The 23,412-nt window shown below is 45.1% G+C and overlaps 1 protein-coding gene across 5 annotated transcripts in view; it reads left to right on the top strand.

Annotated features, from left to right (window-relative positions):
• LOC110524326 (transducin-like enhancer protein 4) overlaps window positions 1-23,412 on the top strand; it is a 74,364-nt gene that overhangs the window by 9,317 nt on the left and 41,635 nt on the right. For all 5 annotated transcript variants that reach the window (XR_016496242.1, XM_036978078.2, XM_090235579.1 and 2 more), the window contains exons 2-3: window positions 9,116-9,213; window positions 11,890-11,953. Coding sequence is in view for 4 of the 5 variants with exons in the window: in XM_036978078.2 (XP_036833973.2) it covers window positions 9,116-9,213; window positions 11,890-11,953 (162 nt within the window). In the remaining variant the exon portion in view is untranslated. The remainder of the gene's footprint in view (window positions 1-9,115; window positions 9,214-11,889; window positions 11,954-23,412) is intronic.

Below are 23,412 nucleotides of genomic sequence, written 5' to 3'. Positions count from 1 at the left end.
ATTGCCAGCAGTCATCAGCTCGGAAAGCTCTCGTCAGTCCGAACAACGTGACTCTAACCAGAGCATAACGGACCTGTTATTTTTATCCCCGGATTCCTACCGCAAACTGAACATTTTCATCTGGATCTTCACAACTAGCTAACCGCAATCCCGGATGACTACTCCTGGCTAACGTTTCCATCCCAGAGCACGCACCAATTAGCTTGAAGCTAGCCCGGCCAGGGCTCCTGTGCTACCACCGAAGTATACTCCTGGGCTACAATATCCGGACCCCTTATACAGCTGGTACGGGGCGTGGAACCCCGCAGATCCCCTACGACTGGAATACCAACATAATCTGCCTGAGGACCTCAACAGGCCCCTCAGGCGTGACGCCCGCTGAAGGCCCATTATGCTAACCAGCTAGGCATGCTAGCTAGCTAGAGCTACTTGGAACCCTACTAATTCCATGACTGGTATCGACGTCACCGCACGAAGAGGCAAAAACAGACTTACCCCCACCGCGATGTCCCCCAAAGGCTAACTTTCTTTTTGTTTGTTTTACTCACTGCTTTAGCACACTCTGCCAACCCAGATGTCTTAGCCGTGTCTGAATCCTGGCTTAGGAAAACTACCAAAAACCCTGAAATCTCCATTGCTAACTATAACGTTTTCCGCCAAGATAGAACTGCCAAAGGGGGCGGTGTTGCAATCTACTGCAAAGATAGTAATACAGAACTCTGCAGGCTATCTAAGTATGTACCCAAACAATTTGAGCTTCTACTTCTAAAAATTCACCTTTCCAGAAACAAGTCTCTCACTGTTGCTGCTTGCTATAGACCTCCCTCTGCCCCCAGCTGTGCCCTCGATACCATATGTGAATTGATTGCCCCCCATCTATCTTCTGAGCTTGTGCTACTAGGTGACCTAAACTGGGTCATGCTTAACACCCCGGCCATCCTACAAACTAAGCTTGATGCCCTCAATCTCACACAAATGATCAATGAACCTACCAGGTACAACCCCAAATCAGTAAACACGGGCACCCTCATAGATGTCATCCTAACTAATTCGCCCTCCAAATACACCTCTGCTGTTTTCAATCAAGATCTCAGTGATCACTGCCTCATTGCCTGCATCCGTAATGGGTCTGCGATCAAACGACCACCCCTCATCACTGTCAAACGCTCCCTAAAACACTTCTGCGAGCAGGCCTTTCTAATCGACCTGGCCAGGGTATCCTGGAATGACATTGACCTCATCCCGTCAGTAGATGATGCCTGGCTATTCTTTAAAAGTGCCTTCCTCACCATCTTAAATAAGCATGCCCCTCTCAAAAAATGTAGAACTAGGAATAGATATAGTCCTTGGTTCACTCCAGACCTGTCTGCCCTTGACCAGCACAAAAACATCCTGTGGCGTTCTGCATTAGCATCGAATAGCCCCCGTGATATGCAACTCTTCAGGGAAGTTAGGAACAAATAAACACAGGCAGTTAGAAAAGCTAAGGCAAGCTTTTTCAAACAGAAATTTGCATCCTGTAGTACTAACTCAAAAAAGTTCTGGGACAATGGAGTCCATGGAGAATAAGAGCACCTCCTCCCAGCTGTCCACTGCTCTGAGGCTAGGAAACACTGTCACCACCGATAAATCCACTATAATTGAGAATTTCAATAAGCATTTCTCTACGGCTGGCCATGCTTTCCACATGGCTACCCCTACCCCGGTCAACTGCCCGGGACCCTCCACAGCAACCCGCCAAAGCCCCCACCATTTCTCCTTTACCCAAATCCAGATAGCTGATGTTCTGAAAGAGCTGCAAAATCTGGACCCCTACAAATCAGCCAGGCTAGACAATCTGGACACTCTCTTTCTAAAACTATCTGCCGAAATTGTTGCAACCCCTATCACTAGCCTGTTCAACCTCTATTTCGCATCGTCTGAGATTCCCAAAGATTGGAAAGCTGCTGCGGTCATCCCCCTCTTCAAAGGGGATGACACTCTAGACCCAAACTGCTACAGACCTATATCTATCCCACCCTCTCTTTCTAAGGTCTTCGAAAGCCAAGTTAACAAATAGATTACTGACCATTTCGAATCCCACCATACCTTCTCCGCTATGCAATCTGGTTTCAGAGCTGGTCATGGGTGCACCTCAGCCACGCTCAAGGTTCTAAATGACATCATAACCGCCATCGATAAGAGACATTACTGTGCCGTATTCATCAACCTGGCCAAGGCTTTCGACTCTGTCAATCACAACATTCTTATTGGCAGACTCGACAGCCTTGGTTTCTCAAATGATTGCCTTGCCTGGTTTACCAACTACTTTTCTGAGTTCAGTGTGTCAAATCGGAGGGCCTGTTGTCCGGACCTCTGACAGTCTCTATGGGTGTGCCACAGGGTTCAATTCTCGGGCTGACTCTCTTTTCTGTATACATCAATGATGCTGCTCTTGCTGCTGGTGATTCTCTGATCCACCTCTACGCAGACGACACCATTCTGTATACTTCTGGCCCCTCCTTGGACACAGTGTTAACTAACCACAGTGTTAACTAACCAGACGAGCTTCAATGTCATACAACCCTCCTTCCGTGGCCTCCAACTGCTCTTAAACGCAAGTAAAACTAAATGCATGCTATTCAACCGATCACTGCCCGCACCTGCTCGCCCGTCCAGCATCACTACTCTGGACGGCTCGGACTTAGAATACGTGGACAACTACAAATACCTGGGTGTCTGGTTAGACTGTAAACTCTCCTTCCAGACTCACATTAAGCATCTCCAATCCAAAATTAAATCTAGAATCGGCTTCCTATATCGCAACAAAGCATCCTTCTGTCATGCTGCCAAACATACCCTCGTAAAACTGACCATCCTACCGATCCTCGACTTCGGTGATGTCATCTATAAAATAGCCTCCAACACTCTACTCAACAAACTGGATGCAGTCTATCACAGTGCCATCCGTTTTGTCACCAAAGCCCCATACACTGCCCACCATTGCGACCTGTATGCTCTCATTGGTTGGCCCTTGCTTCATACTCGTCGCCAAACCCATTGGCTACAGGTTATCTACAAGTCTCTGCTAGGTAAAGCCCCGCCTTATCTCAGCTCACTGGTCACCATAGCAGCGCCCACTCGTAGCACGCGCTCCAGTAGGTATATCTCATTGGTCACCCCCAAAGCCAATTCCTCCTTTGGTCGTCTTTCCTTCCAGTTCTCTGCTGCCCATGACTGGAACGAATTGCAAAAATCTCTGAAGCTGAAGACTCACATCTCCCTCACTAGCTTTAAGCACCAGCTGTCAGAGCAGCTTACAGATCACTGCACCTGTACATAGCCCATCTGTAAACAGCCCATCTATCTACCTACCTCATCCCCATACGGGTATTTATTTATTTATTTTGCTCCTTTGCACCCCAGTATCTCTACCTGCACATTCATCCTCTGCCGATCTACCATTCCAGTGTTTAATTGCTATATTGTAATTCATTCGCCACCATGGGCAATTTATTTCCTTAACTTACCTCATTTGCACTCACTGTATATAGACTTTTTGTTTTCTTTTGTTCTACTGTATTATTGACTGTGTTTTGTTTATTCCATGTGTAACTCTGTGTTGTTGTATGTGTCGAATTGCTACACTTTATCTTGGCCAGGTCGCAGTTGCAAATGAGAACATGTTCTCAACTAGCCTACCTGGTTAAATAAAGGTGAAATAAATCAAAATAAAAAATAAATAGCAAACAGGTTCTAAATCAGTTATAAACACATCAATCCAGATTAACTGGTCTCTGTTCTGCAATCGCAACACTCATTCTCTCCTCAGTCAAGGCCCTTGTTGGTTTTTATAAAAATAACTGATCTGACCATGGTTTGGAACCACTCCAAACCCTCTTTTCACCGCCAATCCCTCCATTTATAATCCAGAATTGGATGGCGGAGGCTTTTGCCTCTCACCACAATGGAGAGCCACCATCTCCAAATGGTTTTGTATTGTGACTGACTGGCAGCCTGGCTAGTGCCCTGGTATCAACACCTTCAAGCGTTAAATGAGGGCTCCGCTCCAGCTAAGATGCTGCTTGCCTGGAAATGTGGGGAATCGAAAGAGGTGGGTGTCTGTCTTAGGGCTTTGGTGGGTGTGATCCGCCCCCCTACCCCAGCCAGCCCTAGTCCCTAAAAAGCATTGCCTCCTGGAGAGCCCTGAGCCAACTCTCAGACAGACGGACAGACGGACAGACGGACAGACGGACAGACGGACGGACGGACGGAGAGAGAGAGACTTTTTTTCTATAACAAAGCCATCACCTATAGACAGCTTAACCTAGAGAAGAGTCCCCTATCCTGGGGCTCTGTTCACAAACAGATCCCCAGGACAGCAACACAATTAGACCCAATCAAATAATGAGAAAACAAAAGGATATTTACTTGACACATTGGAAAGAATTTACAACAAAAAAACTGAGCAAACTGGAATGCTATTTGCCCCTAAACAGAAAGCACACATTGGCAGAATACCCAACCATTGTGACTGACCCAAAATGAAGGAAAGCTTTGATGATGTAACGACTCAGTGAGCATGGCCTTGCTATTGAGAGAGGCCACCATATGCAGACCTTGCTCTCAAGAGAAAACAGGCTATGTGCACACTGCCCACAAAATTTGGTGGAAACTGAGCTGCACTTCCTAACCTCCTGCCAAATGTATGACCATATTCGAGACACATATTTCCCTCAGATTACACAGACCCACAAAGAATTCCACAACAAATCTATTGGGTAAAATACCACAGTGTGCCATCACAGCACAAGAAAAGGGCAACCAGTGAAGAACAAACACCATTGTAAATACAACCCATATTTATGTTTTTTTGTCTTCCCTTTTGCACTTGAACTATTTGCACATCATTATAACACAGTACATAGCCATAAGGACATTTTAAAAGGGTCTATTCCTTTGAAACTTGTATAATGTTTACTGTTGATTTTTGATTGTTTATTTAACTTTAATTGAGAGAGAGAGAGAGAGAGAGAGAGAGAGAGAGAGAGAGAGAGAGAGAGAGAGAGAGAGAGAGAGAGAGAGAGAGAGAGAGAGAGAGAGAGAGAGAGAGAGAGAGAGAGAGAGAGAGAGAGAGAGAGAGAGAGAGAGAGAGAGAGAGAGAGAGAGAGAGAGAGAGACAGAGACAGAGACAGAGACAGAGACAGAGACAGAGACAGAGACAGAGACAGAGAGAGAGGCGAGTTACTGCTCTGAGGGTGGCTATAGGCAATGATGTACAGGGCCAGAGGTGACAAAGAGAACGAGAACCAGTGGCAGATATAGGTATAGGCGACATTGGCGGCACGGGGCGCCCGCACCAAAAACGTCTGAATGGTGACATTTGCGCGATTGGTTTTCTATCATGATACCATGTCACCGTGTGGGACTGTGGGTCAATTAACCTTGTTGGACTGGGTACCCTGATTCTAGTTTGTGAGCTAGGCAGGCTACTGCCTGGGAAGGTCTCCCACTCAGAGGTATGAGATGGGGAGGGGGGCAGGGGTAGGTTGACCTCAGGTCTTCCCACTGGAAGCCCGAAGTAGGGGGGACGGGGGAATCTATCAAATAGCGCACCTCTAACTTAGTACAGTACTAATGCAATTAGTAAAATCAGTCACTATGAAATGCTACCAAATAAACCAAAATTCATTCATTATACTGTGAATATATAGTTGCACAGACATATTGTTGCATTTTTTTCTGGTTTGTGCGAAGTGGTTAAGAATAATATAAAACCAGTCTGCACACCACCACCACCATAAGCTAGAACCGCCACTGACGAGAACACGCACACACATATCCCCTATATCCGGGATCATATTAACACTTCCCTCCTACACTTGGTACTCTTCATCTATTCATGTGCCTTTACCCTAAATATTTCACCAGCTCATGATTATTTCATACCCCTCAGAACGTCTCTCTCCTGAGACGGAGTGAGAAAGACATAGAGATGGAAAGCGAGAGCGATAGAGAGGAAGGGAAGGATAGGCAAAAAGAGAGGAAGCGGGCGGCAGAACAGAAAGTATGCCATAGAGCAGAGAGAAGCGCTGCAGTCCTGATCAGTCCCAGACCCGCATCGGTTTCCCTACCTCCCATGCTGCGGCTGCCAGCTCAGAAACACCAGCCTAAATTGAATGTTTCCCCCAGTGATTGATAGAGGGATGAGGGGGAAGGAGGGCTGTGGCCCGGCTGCTGGCTCTGTACTGTTATGTGATCTCCTGGCCCAGTCCCCCCCCCCACACACACCCATAGATAATCCTTCTTAATTTTCGGCTCGCCCTGCTCCAGCTCTGCTCTGGATCCTCTAAATTGTGATTGACTGCTGTTGTCCCACATAGCTGGTCTGTCTGTTTTCCCACTCCCTCCCTTCCCTCCTCTCCTAGATTAACCAGATCAGTTTGAGTTTTCGGGATCCCCCATGCTGTCTGACACCACCAGGGCCAAACAGAGCCACAGTGAGATGAGAGTCTTAGATAAACAGGTTATTTGGCGTTCCCCATAGGAGAGGGGTTCTACTCTGTGGAAATGGTTTTACCTCGAACCAATAAGGGTTTTTCAAAGGGTTCTGTCATAGGGAACAGCTGAAAAACCCTTTTAGGAGTCTAGTATTCCCCTGGCTGTGTGTTGGCCAACCCCCCCCCCCCCCCCCCCCTCTGTCTGAGCTGCCATCTGTCATATGCCAGGCCAAACCCCAAACTCAAGGCTCATCCAGGACCAGTCATGGAGGGCCCTGAGATCTGAGAACAGACCACGCTGGGTCTATAGTCATGTCTCTCTCTGTCTGAGTCAACCACAACCACAATCTGACCCATACAGAAAACCTGACTCACTTTAAGGAATGTGTTATTGTGAGTGAGGGCTTATGTAAAATGGACAGTAGTCAGTCTGGACTGTAGTTTGTGGTGGTCCAGTGTCTAGTCAGATGGTTTGTTAGAGTGCAGTAGGGAGATATGCCATCTCTTCTCTATCTCCCGCCCCTGCGTGTGTTTGTCAGACCAGTGTTATGTGAATCAAGGTCAGTGGGGATTCGTCGGCAGCCGCCTCTTCCCCCTCCCCCTTAGGGGTTGTGTACTGAGTTAAGCCTGTCTGTCCAGCCAGCCGACACCCAGCCACAGTACTAGGCTAGCTGCTCAGCCCGCAGCTTAATTACTGAAAAGCCCACAGAGTGTCTGACCTCCACCGTTAGCCTAATTGAAATTTAATTGAATTTTCCTTGTCTAGACTAATTAAGCTCCTACTGAAACCGCCAATATTTTAGCCACCTAGCCTAGCTAGCCTCTGGACGACCGGGACGCGCATCCTATGGTGTGGGAAGAGAGGAAAGAAAGGGGAGGAAAGAGGTAGAGCTGAGGAAGGCAAAGGGGAGAGGTCTGGTATTGGCTCTCAGGGGTGGGTGTGGTGAGAAAGTGAGAGAATGAGAGGAGGGAGAGAGAGATTGACAGAGTGGTGCAGACTAAAGTGAGGTTGGGAGTGTGAGGTTAGCAGCCTACGCCACTGACCTGGAGCATGTGGTTAAATAACACTGAGCAGTGGCACTCATCGTCTGCCTAACATCAGTTCTGTGTGTGTGTTTGTGTGTGTGTGTGTCTGGCAATGTCCCAGGCTTGTTGTGTGCAGCCCCATTTAGTACAAGGGCTTGCTGTGTGTGTGTGCATATATACACAGTACCAGTCAAGGGTTAAGACACACCTACTCATTCAAGGGTTTTTCTTTATTTTTACTATTTTCTACATTGTAGAATAATAGTGAAGACATCACAACTATGAAATAACACATATGGAATCACGTAGTAACCAAAAAAGTGTTAAACAAATCAAAATATATTTTTTATTTGATCATCTTTAAAGTAGCCACCCTTTGCCTTGATGACAGCTTTGCACACTCTTGGCATTCTCTCAACCAGCTTCACTTGGAATGCTTTTCCAACAGTCTTGAAGGAGTTCCCACATATGCTGAGCACTTGTTGGCTGCTTTTCCTTCACTCTGTGGCCCAACTCATCCCAAACTATCTCAATTGGGTTGAGGTTGGGTGGTTGTGGAGGCCAGATCATCTGATGCAGCACTCCATCTCTCCTTCTTGGTCAAATAGCCCTTACACAGCCTGGAGGTGTGTTGAGTCATTTTCCTGTTGAAAAACAAATGATCATCCCACTAAGCTCAAACCAGATGGGATGGCGTATCGCTGCAGAATGCTGTGGAAGTCATGCTGGTTAAGTGTGCCTTGAATTCTAAATAAATCACAGACAGTGTCACCAGCAAAGCGCCCCCACACCATCGCACCTCCTCCTCCATGCTTCACGGTGGGAACCCCTCATGCGGAGATCATCCGTTCACATACAGACAGAGGTGTGGAACCAAAAATCTCAAATTTGGACTCATCAGACCAAATGTCCATGCATGCATGCATGTGTGTCAGTAGTATGTCCCTCCCTCATCAGCTGAGTTCCAACCCCTCAGCTATAAATACCAGGTCACAATAACCCCCAATGGACCTTGTCACTCAGATTCATATCACCACAATCCCTTCTCCAAACCCCTGGAAACTCCACTAGCATCCATGTTTTTTTTCCTTTGCATCTAAAACAACAACATCCTTGATGTGTTTGTGTTTCCCCAACTACACAGCGAGTAGAACAACACCCAAAGTGCTTCAGACAGGCTCTTGGGGGAAGCAGGGTTCTCCTGGGAGGTGTTTGTTGAGATTCTTTGCTTTTAGCAGGTGAAAGACAGTGCCGTTTTAATGGTTGTGATTCACCATAAGTTATTCATTTGACGCTTTCCCTTCCTCAGTGCTTTGTAGGCAGGAATACATTATCCAAGAGCATCCTGGCAGAGGAGAGGAGAGAAGAGGAGAGAGGGATGCTAATGTTGTGTGAGAGGAGGAGTGAGACGGAGTCATTAAGAGCGAGAGAGAGAGAGAGAGGAGGATGACAGAGGAGAGGAGAAGAGGGTGCCAGGAGAGCGAGTGTTTGTGAAAGAGAGGGGGGTGGAGTGAGAGATGAAGAGAGCAAGGGCAGTGTTTTTTATGGTGTGTGTTGAAGTGACCTTACTCTCCCTTCTTCTTTCCTCTCCTTTCTTTTCTCTCCCCCAGGTCCCTATTCAGCCTGGCCAGTCTTTCAAGTTCACAGTCCTGGAGACCCTGGACCGCATCAAGGAGGAGTTCCAGTTCCTCCAGGCTCAGTACCACAGGTGCTGTATACTCACTCACTAGCCTCCATCCATATAATCCATTACCGATAGGATATACAGTGGGGCAAAAAAGTATTTAGTCAGCCACCAATTGTGCAAGTTCTCCCACTTAAAAATATGAGATAGGCCTGTAATTTTCATCATAGGTACACTTCAACTATGACAGACAAAATGAGAAAAAAAAATCCAGAAAATTGTAGGATTTTTTATGAATTTATTTGCAAATTATGGTGGAAAATAAGTATTTGGTCACCTACAAACAAGCAAGATATCTGGCTCTGACAGACCTGTAACTTCTTCTTTAAGAGGCTCCTCTGTTCTCCACTCGTTACCTGTATTAATGGCACCTGTTTGAACTTGTTATCAGTATAAAAGACACCTATCCACAACCTCAAACAGTCACACTACAAACTCCACTATGACCAAGACCAAAGAGCTGTCAAAGGACACCAGAAACAAAATTGTAGACCTGCACCAGGCTGGGAAGACTGAATCTGCAATAGGTAAGCAGCTTGGTTTGAAGAAATCAACTGTGGGAGCAATTATTAGGAAATGGAAGACATACAAGACCACTGATAATCTCCCTCTATCTGGGGCCTCCACGCAAGATCTCACCCCGTGGGGTCAAAATTATCACAAGAACGGTGAGCAAAAATCCCAGACCCACACGGGGGGAGAGCTGGGACCAAAGTAACAAAGCCTACCATCAGTAACACACTACGCCGCCAGGGACTCAAATCTTGCAGTGCCAGACGTGCCCCCTGCTTAAGCCGGTACATGTCCAGGCCCGTCTGAAGTTTGCTAGAGAGCATTTGGATGATCCAGAAGAAGATTGGGAGAATGTCATATGGTCAGATGAAACCAAAATAGAACTTTTTGGTAAAAACTCAACTCGTCGTGTTTGGAGGACAAAGAATGCTGAGTTGCATCCAAAGAACACCATACCTACTGTGAAGCATGGGGGTGGAAACATCATGCTTTGGGGCTGTTTTTCTGCAAAGGGACCAGGATGACTGATCCGTGTAAAGGAAAGAATGAATGGGGCCATGTATCGTGAGATTTTGAGTGAAAACCTCCTTCCATCAGCAAGGGCATTGAAGATGAAACGTGGCTGGGTCTTTCAGCATGACAATGATCCCAAACACACCGCCCGGGCAACAAAGGAGTGGCTTTCTAAGAAGCATTTCAAGGTCCTGGAGTGGCCTAGCCAGTCTCCAGATCTCAACCCCATAGAAAATCTTTGGAGGGAGTTGAAAGTCTGTGTTGCCCAGCAACAGCCCCAAAACATCACTGCTCTAGAGGAGATCTGCATGGAGGAATGGGCCAAAATACCAGCAACAGTGTGTGAATACCTTGTGAAGACTTACAGAAAACGTTTGACCTCTGTCATTGCCAACAAAGGGTATATGACAAAGTATTGAGAAACTTTTGTTATTGACCAAATACTTGACCAAATACTTATTTTCCACCATCATTTGCAAATAAATTCATTAAAAATCCTACAATATGATTTTCTGGATTTCTTTTCCTAATTTTGTCTGTCATAGTTGAAGTGTACCTATGATGAAAATTACAGGCCTCTCTCATCTTTTTAAGTGGGAGAACTTGCACAATTGATGGCTGACTAAATACTTTTTTGCCCCACTGTACACACCACCCTCCATCTTAACCCATGCAGGCCTACATAGACTCTATAGCCACAATCCTAACTTGAGGTCTACACATGTAACTCAGATCTTCATACAAGTTTCTCATAAACATCAATACACGATTGTAGTAAAAGTCTGTGCTTCCCATGTATCCATGTGTCTGAAGATAGGAGATGGAGGATTGTGTCCTATATGAATTCTACCAATTAAGGTGCCTCAGGGGATAACAGTCCCTCCTCCTCTCTCTAAAGGACTGAGAGAGCCCCCTGGGAAACACTGCTGCTGCTCTACTTATTAGTCTGGGAATTATTACACAGGCTACATTAGACATCAGCCGTAATTGTACTGTATGTGTATGTGTAAGCCAAGGACAGGTGCAGTGAACTATATGGTTGTTATAGCACAGTCATACCATATGCAGGTACAGATTCTAACCTTATCCGTCTCAGTCTTAATGACACAGTGGCAGGGTGTTAGCCTGGTCCCAGATCTTTGTGCTGTTTTGCCAACTTCTATGTCTTTGTCATGCATAGAAGTTGACAGGACAGTACAAACACCAGGGTGGCAGGGTGTGGTGATATGGGTCTATACTCCATATCATAGCAGAGTGATGGTGTGTTTCATCAGAGAGATAGTCTGAGTAGAGTTGACCTGCAGTGACCTTGGTGTTGGGAGCCCAGCCTCACAGCATGAGCTGAGTACTCATGGCCAGATCTCTCTCAGTCACAGCTCTGTGAACAGTGTGCTGAAGCTAACATTGTTCTCCCACTGCAGCCTGAGACCCATCGGTCTCTCTGTCTGATCGATCTAGATCCATAACCTCTTTTCAGCTTTGACAAGAAGGAGAGATTCAGGTGGGACTGCAGAGTAGACCGATACGGTTGGCCATAGTGTATGTCCTGCACTTGATCAGTTTGTTGACCTGTGTGTGTGTGTTTGGTTGTGTGTCTGTGTTTTCTGTCGTGTGTGCGTGCGCGTGCATGGTTGCATAAATGTTTGTGTGCATGTTTTTGTCTTGCCTCTGCAGCCTGAAACTGGAGTGTGAGAAGCTGGCCAGTGAGAAGACAGAGATGCAGAGACACTACATCATGGTGAGTTCAATTCTATTTACACTACCACACAGGAGGAAGGCCCAGTCTCAGTCTGGCTTTACAAATGGACCCCTGTCCACTACACCAACATAGGAGGCTATCTAGCTTGTTGAAGAGCATCATCTGGCAGAGTGGTCTAAGGCACTACATCTCAGTGCAAGAGGCGTCACTACAGACCCTGGTTCAAATCCAGGCTGTTTCACAACCGGCCGTGATTGGGAGTTCCATAGGGCAGTGCACAATTGGCCCAGTGTCGTCTAAGAATTTGTTCTTAACTGACTTGCCTAGTTAAATATTTTTTTAAATTATTAAGTTAGGATGAGACTGCCCAAAAACTCTCTCTCCCTCTGCAACAACTTGAGCCCCTCCACGTCTGTCTGTCTGTCGTGCACCGACTCCAAATCACCGCCGGTTGTGATACAGCCTGGATTCAAACCAGGGTGTCTGTAGTGACACCTCTTGCAGTGATATATAGTGCCTTAGACGCTGTGCCACTTGGGAGCCAATTAAAGAGTGTTGGAATAAATACAGTGCATTCGGAAAGTATTCAGACCCCTTGACTTTGTCCACATTTTGTTACGTTACAGCCTCATTCTAAAATTGATTTTTATTTTATTTTCATCAATCTACACACAATACCCCATAATGACAAAGCAAAAACAGGCATAAGACATTTTTGCAAATGTATTAAAGATAATAAACTGAAATATCACATTTACGTAAGTATTGAGACTTATCAGTACTTTGTTGAAGCACCTTTGGCAGCGATTACAGCCTCAAAACAATTATGTCTCGGAGCTCTACGGACAAAACCTTCGACCACTTGTTTTTTGCTCTGACATGCACTGTCAACTGTGGAACCTTATGTAGACAGGTGTGTGCCTTTCCAAATCATGTCCAATCAATTGAATTTACCAGAGGTTGACTCCAATCAAATTGTAGAAACATCTCAAGTATGATCAATGGAAACAGCATGCAGCTGAGCTCAATTTCGAGCCTCATAGCAAAGGGTCTGAATACTTATGTAAATCATTTATTTCTGTATAAAAATGTTAATATATTTGCTAAAATGTCGAAAAAACTATTTTCACTTTGTCATGATGGGCTATTGTGTGTGTAGACTGATAATTTTAGAATAAGACAGTAGAAATGTTTAAGGTCCTCCAATCAGGGGTGATGGTGGGGATGTGATCATTGTATGTTTTGCGTTTACTTATTTCTGTTTTCCACTGAGCTGTATGTGTGTGTTCTGGACCTGGTAGTTATGGGTGCACCTGGGCGTTGTGCGGGGCTTAGTCCATCCCACCCTTGGAAAATCCCTTTGGGCCAGGAGCGGGGGCCAGCGTCTCGGGTGGGTGGGGGCTGGCGCACCCACTGAACAGAACACCCACTGATTGGAGTGGTCATTCGTATTGTCTTTGAACTGTTATTGTTTTAATAATTAAAAAATATATAAAAAATAAGATGGAGAATAAGCTATGTAGGGAAACATAGTGAAGTTTTGGTGCAGGTACAGCCAACTAGCACAAAATCATATTGTGATATTGTCAAAACAAGACAAAAACAAAACTGTAGCAATTTGTTTCCCCCCCCCCATCACTACTAAAAGTAAACAAACTGTTCTCTGTGTCTCTGTACTTCATGGAGATTTCACGTTTGCAGGGTTTGATGGATGGTTGAGTTGGCAGTAGTTGGATAGATGTGTAGAAGCTTTTACTCCAGTATGAGGAGAGACCTCAGTGAACTTTGTTATAGACTGGGGCAGTCGGCGACATTTGATCAACTCTCATACATACTTATTAAATGTCGTGACCTTTGTGACCACAGGACTGTTGGTCAACATCAGGAAGAAATAGGCTAAAAAGAATTAAGCATTTTCCATAGTGCTGGACTCCCTGGTCTCAATAGAAATGGAGAATGGCTTGGTGAGGCCAAATTACTTGAAATGGCGCCGGAGGAGATGGCTGCCGTTTTACGGGCTCCAAACCAATTGTGCTATTTTGTGTGTTTTTTCGCGTTGTTTGTAACTTATTTTGTTCACAACGAAAAGAGCTCCTGAATATCAGAACAGCGATTACTCACCACAAACTGGACAAAGATTTTTATTTAATGAGTCAGACGCGAAGGATTTAATGCTGATACTGGCCCAGGCCCAAATCCGTGTCATTCACATGAAGAAGAGACGTCGATACAAGGGACGCAGGTTCGGGGGCCTTGTGAGAATTAGTCAGCGAGTGGGTAACCCGCCTCTACCATATGTTCTATTGGCCAACGTGCAATCATTGGAGAATAAACTGGATGAGCTCCGTTCAAGACTATCCTACCAACAGGACATTAATAAAAACTGTAATATCTCGTGTTTCACCGAGTCGTGGCTGAACGACTCCATGGATAATAGTTGGCTGGGTTTCTTGTGCATCGGCAAAACAGAACAGCTGCCTCCGGTATGACAAGGGGTGGCGGTCTGTGTCTATTTGTCAATAGCAGCTGGTGCGCGAAATCTAATATTAATTATATGATTTTACGGAGTTGTCTATTCACAACCACAAACAGATGCTGGCACTAAGACCGCACTCAACGAGCTGTATAAGGCCATAAGCAAACAAGAAAAAGCTCATCAAGAGGCGGCGCTCCTAGTGGCCGGAGACTTTAATGCAGGGAAACATAAATCCATTTTACCTAATTTCTACCTGCATGTTACATGTGCGACCAGAAGAAAAAAAACTCTAGACCACTTTTACTCACAACACAGAGATGCGTACAAACGCTCCCTTGCCCCCCATTTGGCAAATTTGACTATAATCCTATCCTCCTGATTCCTGCTTACAAGCAAAAACTAAAGCAGGAAGTACCAGTGACTCGCTCAATGCGGAAGTGGTCAGATTACGCAGATGCTAAACTACAGGACTGTTTCTAGCACAGACCTGGAATATGTTCCAGGATTCATCCAATGGCATTGAGGACTATACCGCATCAGTCACTGGCTTCATCAATAAGTGCATAGATGTCGTCCCCACCGTACGTACATACCCCAACCAGAAGCCATGGATTATAGGCTACATCTGAACTGAGCTAAAGGGCAGAGAGTGGGACTCTAACCCGGACGATTATAAGAAATCCCGCTATGCCTTCTGATGAACCATCAAACAGGCAAAGCGTCAATACAGGACTAAGATTGAATCCTACTACACCGGCTCTGATGCTCGTTGGACGTGGCAGTACTTGCAAACTATTACGTTGCAAACTAAACTATTACTTATCCGGACGACTGTGTGATTTTGCTCTCCATAGCCGATATGAGTAAGACCTTTAATCAATTAAGGATCCGCCCCTTTTAAAAATGTTTTTGCCGGCCTCCCGGGTGGCGCAGTGGTTAAGGGCGCTGTACTGCAGCGCCAGCTGTGCCATCAGAGTCCCTGGGTTCGCGCCCAGGCTCTGTCGTAACTGGCTGCGACCGGGAGGTCCGTGGGGTGACGCACAATTGGCCTAGCGTCGTCCGGGTTAGGGAGGGATTGGTCGGTAGGGATCTCCTTGTCTCATCGTGCACCAGCGACTCCTGTGGCGGGCCGGGCGCAGTGCGCGCTAGCCAAGGTTGCCAGGTGCACGGTGTAGCCTCTGACACATTGGTGCGGCTGGCTTCCGGGTTGGATGCGCGCTGTGTTAAGAAGCAGTACGGCTGGTTGGGTTGTGTATCGGAGGACGCATGACATTCAGCCTTCGTCTCTCCCGAGCCCGTATGGGAGTTGTAGCGATGAGACAAGATAGTAGCTACTACAACAATTGGATACCACGAAATTGGGGAGAAAAAGGGGTAAAATTCAAAAAAAAAAAAAACATTATTGCCTAAAATGACATATCCAAATCTAACTGAAGCAAGGAAATGCATGTTCTTTTTTTTACCCACTTTTTTCTCCCCAATTTTGTGGTATCCAATTGGTAGTTACAGTCTTGTCTCATCGCTGCAACTCCCGTACGGACTCGGGAGAGGCGAAGGTTGAGAGCCGTGCGTCCTCCAAAACACAACCCAACCAAGCCACACTGCTTCTTGACACAATGCCCACTTAACAGAATCCAGCCGCACCAATGTGTCAGAGGGAACACTGTACACCTGGCGACCGTGTCAGCATGCACTGTGCCCAGCCTGCCACAGGAGTCGCTAGTGCGCGATGGAACAAGGACATCACCGCCGACCAAACCCTCACCTAACACGTCTCCCGGTTGCCGCTGGCTGCGACAGGGCCTGGACTCGAACCCAGAATCTTTAGGGCCACAGCTAGCAGTGCAATGCTGTGCCTTAGACTGCTACTCGGGATGCCGGATATGCATATTCTTGATACCATTTGAAAGGAAACACTATGAAGTGGAAATGTGAAACTAATGTAGGAGAATATAACAGAGTAGATAAAAACTTGCAATCTTTGAAATTCAAGAGAAAGGCCATAATGTATTATTCCAGCCCAGGTGCAATTTAGATTTTGGCAACTAGATGGCAGCAGTGTTATGTACAAAGTGTTAGACTGATCCAATGAACCATTGCACCCCTGTTCAAAATGTAGTGTCAAGACTGCCCAAATGTGCCTAATTGGTTTATTAATACATTTTCAAGTTCATAACTGTGCACTCTCCTCAAACAATAGCATGGTGCTTAGTCCCCTACTGTACTCCCTGTTCACCCATGACTGCGTGGCCAAGTACGACTCCACACCATCATTAAGTTTGCCGACGACACAAAAGGTGGTAGGCCTGATCACCGACAACGACGAGACAGCCCATATGGAGGAGGTCAGAGACCTGGCAGTGTGGTCCAGCCACCCTAGTCATAATCTGTTCTTTCTGCTACTGCACCGCAAGCGGTACCGGAGCACCAAGTCTAGGTCGAAAGGTTCCTCAAATTCTTATAGCTGCAGGGGCATTATTGAGTAGTTTGGATGAAAGGTGCCCAGAGTAAACAGCCTGTTCCTCAGTCCCAGTTGCTAATATATGCACATTATTATTAGTATTGGATATAAAACACTCTGAAGTTTCTAAAACTGTTTGAATGATGTCTGTGAGTATAACAGAACTCATATGGCAGGCAAAAACCTGAGAAGAAATCAAGACAGGAAGTGGGAAATCTGAGGTTGGTCGATTTTCAACCCAGTCCCTATTGAATACACAGCGGTATGTTGATTATGTTGCACTTCCTGAGGCTTCCACTAGATGTCAACCGTCTTTAGAAACTTGAATGAGGCTTCTACTGTGATGTGGGGCTGGATGCGAGCTGTTTGAGTCAGTGGTCTGGCAGAGAGCCAGGTCCTGGTCACGCGCATTTCACATGATAGCGACCTGCGTTCCATTGCTTTTCTACAGACAATGGAATTCTCCGGTTGGAACGTTATTGAAGATTTATGATAACAACATCCTAAAGATTGATTCTATACTTAGTTACTTAGTTTGAAATGTTTCTAAGACCTGTAATATAACTTTTTGAAGTTTTCGTCCGACGTTCGGCTGGACTTGCACGAGCGTTTGGATTTGTGTACTAAACGCCCTAACAAAAGTAGCTACTTGGACATAAACAATGGACATTATCGAACAAAACAAACATTTATTGTGGAACTAGGATTCCTGGAAGTGCATTCTGATGAAGATCATCAAAGGTAAGGGAATATTTATAATGTTATTTGGGATGTTGGCTATCAACAACAAGGCAACTCCTATGACTAATTGGGAGTGGGACGCAAGCGTAGGATTGATCACCCTTTCGCTGGCCGCCTTTGGGGAGGGTGTATAGTGTGAAAGGCCGAAACACCCTAGGAACCAAAGGTACACTACTGACGATGCGCTCCCCAAATTTCACCAGGCTCACTGTTCATTAACTCTTGGAAGTGCTGGCACAAAGGATAGTAACATCTCATCCTGTGTTCTTGGAATCTGGGAGTGCATTCTGATGAAGATCATCAAAGGTAAAGGAATATTTATAATGTTATTTATGATTTCTGTTGACTCCAACATGGCGGATAAAAACATTTATTCTGAGTGCCGTCTCAGATTATTGCATGGTTTGCTTTTTCCGTAAAGATTTTTTGAACTCTGACACAGCGGTTGCATTAAGGAGAGGTATAACTATATTTCCATGTCTAACAATTGTATTTTAATCGACATTTATAATGAGTATTTCTGTAAAATGATGTGACTCTCTGCAATATCACCGGATGTTTTTGGAACTAGTGAACGTAACGCGCCAATGTATACTGAGATTTTTTTTATATAAGTATGAACTTTATCAAACAAAACATACAAAACATACAATCAAATGACTTCCCAAACTATTTGCATTGACTCCCGTTTTTTTATGCTGTTGCTACTCGCTGTGTATTATCTATGCATAATCACTTTACCTACATGTACATATTACCTCAATTACCTCGACTAACCTGTACCACCGCACATTGACTAGGCACCCTGTAAATATCCTCATTATTGTTATTTTAGCAGCGTCATACCTAAGAAGTCTCAAGGCTGTAATCGCTGCCAAATGTGCTTCAATAAAGTTCTGAGTAAAGGGTCTAAATAATTATGTAAAAATTTGCTAAAATGTTTTTTTTTAAAGTTTTGCGTTGTAACACCTTTTTCTAAAATTGATTAAATTGTATCTACACACAATACCTTATAATGACAAAGCAAAAAACGTTTTTTAAACATTTTAGCAAATGTTTACATAATTATTTAGACCCTTTACTCAGTACTTTGTTGAAGCACATTTGGCAGCAATTACAGCCTTGAGACTTCTTGGGTATGACGCTACAAGCTTGGCATACCTGTATTTGGGGAGTTCCTCACATTCTTCTCTGCAGATCCTCTCAAACTTTGTCAGGTTGGATACAGAGCTTCACTGCACAGCTATTTTCAGGTCTCTCCAGAGATGTTTGATTGGGTTCTGGCTGGGCCATTCGAGGACATTCAGAGACTTGTCCCGAAGCCGCTCCTGCGTTGTCTTGGCTGTGCGCTTAGGGTCGTTGCCCTGTTGGAAGGTGAAACTTCGCCCCAGTCTGAGGTCCTGATCACTCTGGAGTAGGTTTTCATTAAGGATCTCTCTGTACTTTGCTCCATTCATCATTAATCGGCAGTGATTACAGCCTTGACTTTTCATGGGTATGATGCTACAAGCTTGGCACAACTTTATTTGGGGAATTTCTCCCATTCTTCTCTCTCAAGCTCTGTCAGGTTGGATGGGGAGCATCACTGCACAGCTATTTTCAGTTCTCCCCAGAGATGTTTGATGGGTTCAAGTCCGGGCTCTGGCTGGGCCACTCAAGGACATTCAGAGACTTGTCCCGAAGCCACTCCTGCGTTGTCTTGGCTGTGTGCTTAGGGTTGTTGGAAGGTGAACCTTCGGTCCAGTCTGAAGTCCCGAGGGCTCTGGAGCAGGTTTTCGTGAAGGATCTCTCGGGACTTTGCTCCGTTCATCTTTCCCTTGATCCTGACTAGTCTCCCAGTCCCTGCCGCTGAAAAACATCACCACAGTATGATGCTGTCACCACCATGCTTCACTGTAAGGATGGTGCCAAGTTCCCTCCAGAGTGATGCTTGGCATTCAGGCCAAAGACTTTCATCAGACCAGAGAATCTTGTTTCTCATGGTCTGAGAGTCCTTTAGGTGCCTTTTGGCAAACTCCAAGTGGAATGTCATGTGCCTTTTACTGAGGAGTGGCTTCCATTTGGCCACTCTGCCATAAAGGTCTGATTTGGTGAAGTGCTGCAGAAATAGTTGTCCGTCTGGAATGGTCTCCCATCTCCCCAGAGGAACCCAGAGGAGCTCTGTCAGAGTGACCATAGGGTGCTTGGTCACCTCCCTGACCAAGGCCGTTCTCCCCTGATTGCTCAGTTTGGCCGGGCGGCCAGCTCTAGGAAGAGTCTTGGTGGTTCCAAACTTCTTGCACTGTGTTCTGGGGACCTTCAATGCTGCAGAAATGTTTTGGTACCCTTCCCCAGATTTGTGCCTCCACACAATCCTATCTCTAAGCTCTACTGATAATTTCTTCGATCTCATGGCTTGGTTTTTGCTCTGACATACACTGTCAACTGTGGGACCTTACATAGACAGCTGTGTGCCTTTCCAAATCATGACCAATCAATTGAATTTACCACAGGTGGAATCCAATCAAGTTGTAGAAACATCTCAAGGAGGATCAATGGAAACAGGATGCAGCTGAGCTCAATTTCGAGTCTCATATAAAGGGTCTGAATTGTTATGTAAATGTAAAGCTATTTATGATTTTTTTGCTTTGTCATTATGGGGTATTGTGTGTAGATTGATGAGGAAATATTTTATTTAATACATTTTAGAATATGGCTATAATGTAACAAAATGTGGAAAAAGTCAATGGGTCTGAATACTTTCCAAATACACTGTATATTGCATACACTGTATACACGGTGTACAAAACATTAGGAATACCTTCCTAATATTGAGTTGCATCCGCTTTTACCATCAGAACAGCCTCAATTTGTTGGGGCATGGACTCGACAAGCGTTCCACAGGCATACTGGCCCATGTTGACTCCTCTGGGTGGTGGACCATTCTTGATACACATGGGAAACTGTTGAGTGTGAAAAACACAGCAGCGTTGCAGTTCTTGACAAATTTAAACCAGTGCGCCTGTCACCTACAACTATACCCGTTCAAAGGCACTTATATATTTCACCCATTCACCCTCTGAATGGCACACATACAATTCATGTCTCAATTGTCTCAAGGCTTAAAAATGTCATGCTTGAGTAAAAGTAAAGTTTTTTTTAAGATACATTTACTCAAGTTAAAGTCAAAAGTCACCCAGTAAAATACTATTTTAGTAAAAGTAAAACACTATGCTTAAATATACTTAATTAGCTAAAGTAGAAGTAAATTCTAAAAATCCTTTCAAAATCCTTATACAGTGTTAAGCAAACCAGATGGCAATATTTTCTTGTTTTTGATATGTACGGATAGCCAGGGGGACACTACAACAAATAACAAACAAAGTATTTGTGTTTAGTGAGTCCGCCAGATCAGAGGCAGTAGGAATGACCACGTGTTATCTTGATAAGTGCGTGAATTATAAAAAATGTCTTGTCCTGCTAAGCATTTTAAATGTTAGTATTTTGGAGTTTCAGGGAAAATGTATGAGAGTAAAAATGACATATTTTCTTTAGGAATGTAGTGGAGTTAAAAGTAAAAGTAGTAAAATATTTAAATAGTCAAGTACAGATATCCCCCAAAACATTTTAAGTTGTCCCTCAAAGTATTTTTACCTAGTTGCTTTAATGCCTACTGTATAGGCAGGGATCTGGAGGAAGGGAGTGGGAGGAACAGAAAGTGGGAGGGAGGGAGAGATGGACGGAGGGAGGGAGGATGAAATGGAGGGTGAAAGGCATGGACAGGGGCTCAGGAGAGAGAAAGTACGAAGGAAAAAAATGAAAAGAGAGGCTTAGCGAGAGGCAGTCAGTCAGAGAGAGTAGCTGAAAGAGAGAGAGATTGAGAGACGGAGAGAGAGAGAGAGAGAGACAGAGAGAGAGACAGAGAGAGAGACAGAGAGAGAGTGTAAGCATAGACACGTAAATAATATGAAGTAACAAGGTCTCAGTGGCTCCACTGTAGGGCTAACCCAGAAGACTATATTTAGGTAGTTAGACAGGCCTGTCATGTAAACTAAGACTTGTTTCCACAGGCAGCCAGCAGCCCACTCTTTCTTTAGACTGCTTGTATCATTCATTATTTTGTAGATTTAAATACAAGGTACGGGATGTTCCCGCCCGCTAACGTACTACTTCCAGGGAATGATTTACGACCTGGCTGATGATGATTATGATGTTGAGCATGGAATAGACATCAGGATTAATTTGGAGCAGCATACTGGAATGTTGGCACCATAAAATGAGGTACAAGTATAAGCAGGCAGCAGGGGTTGGCTGTGGTGTTTTGTGCATTTTGTTAAATCTCTCTGCAGCTTTATGCATAAACTATATACATCCCGTCTCTGTTAGTCTACTGTGGTAGTCTACAGAGACATGATCAATGTATAACTACAGTGGTGGTCACGCACACACACACACACTCACACTCACACTCACACTCACACTCACACACACACAGGAGAGGGTGTCTGCGGGTGCCTTGTAATTCATGGGGCTCAGATTTTACAGTTCTCTCGGAATCTCAGTGTATTTTTAAATAATACTACATTGTTTCACTGTCTAATAAGAGACTGAGAGGTGTCTGTCAGTGTCAGGTCTGAGACAAATATAGTAGACGGGCGTGCGTGTGTGTGTCTTAATATGTGTGTGTGGTGCTTATGTTTGAGATAGAGGGGCTCCGCAGGGGTCTGGTTTTAATGACCATCCATGTGGTCACTCATCCACTGTAACTGTGTGTGTGCGCGTGTGTGTGTGTGTGCAATACATCCCCGCAGGCGGGAGGGGTGTGTGTGTTATGTGTGTGTGAGGGGAGGGCGGGTGGATTAATGCAGTACTCTCAGCCTCTAACTCATCTGTCTGATTCAGCCTGACACACTGTTCTCTCTTCAGGAACATAAAAGTCACAGATTGCCAGGGAGAGAGAGATCGAGGGAGTGTGAGAGGAAGGGAGGGGAGGAAGGAGAGAACCAGGGCTGAGGAAAAGGGAGAGAGGGAGGGAGAGAGAGAGAGGGATGAGGATAGAATTGTAAAATGATTGGTCCCCGGTAAGCTAACGGTCTCTATGACATATGATACTGTGAGCTTACGATTTAGTGGGAAAAAAACAGGAGCCAGATGTAGCTGAGGATTGTGGCTGTTTTAAGAGTCTTAAACCTGTCTGAAGTGTCTGGTAACATGGAGGAGCACAGCAGCACACACGTATTCACAAAGATCGGCTGCTGGGGGCTCCATCAACATAAGCCCCTCGTAGGCCCAATAAGAAAGGCCACTCCAAGGTCAATCCATTTTGGTTGGGATTTGGTCATATTTCTCCAACTCTGATGATGAAACAAGATGTAAAGACCTTCTGTCCTAAATCTACTTTTAGGGATTTAGTTACTTCGCTATGTGGAGTTAATGCAGAGCTAAAAGTCAGATCTGGCTAGTCTTAAGGATATGTGAGAAGTGCTTTCTAATAATGTATTACACTAACACACTGATAGTATCTGTCTGTATGGGAGGAGATTGAGAAGTGAAGAGACAGGCACACCTGAGGGACGCTGATGAACAATGCAGTCTACGTGCAGGCACTTACACACATCCCATTTAGCCAAATCACCTTGGATTAGATGCACTCCACAAAGCTTCTTCTTAAGTCTGGAGATTGCCTTAACAGAATAGTAAAGACACAGGCTGGCTGGCGAGACACTCTGACACTCACTCAACACGATGACTCACAGTGAAATCGAAGGGCAAAGGAGAGCGCAAACACTCTGAGATGAATGGAAGAAGAGAGCGAGAGATGAACAGCAGAGAGAGAGAAAG

This window comes from Oncorhynchus mykiss, chromosome 5, assembly GCF_057628025.1.
Source record: "Oncorhynchus mykiss isolate SJ-2025 chromosome 5, ASM5762802v1, whole genome shotgun sequence".
Classification (NCBI taxonomy): domain Eukaryota; kingdom Metazoa; phylum Chordata; class Actinopteri; order Salmoniformes; family Salmonidae; genus Oncorhynchus; species Oncorhynchus mykiss.
This window is presented reverse-complemented; position numbering and strand designations above follow the sequence as displayed.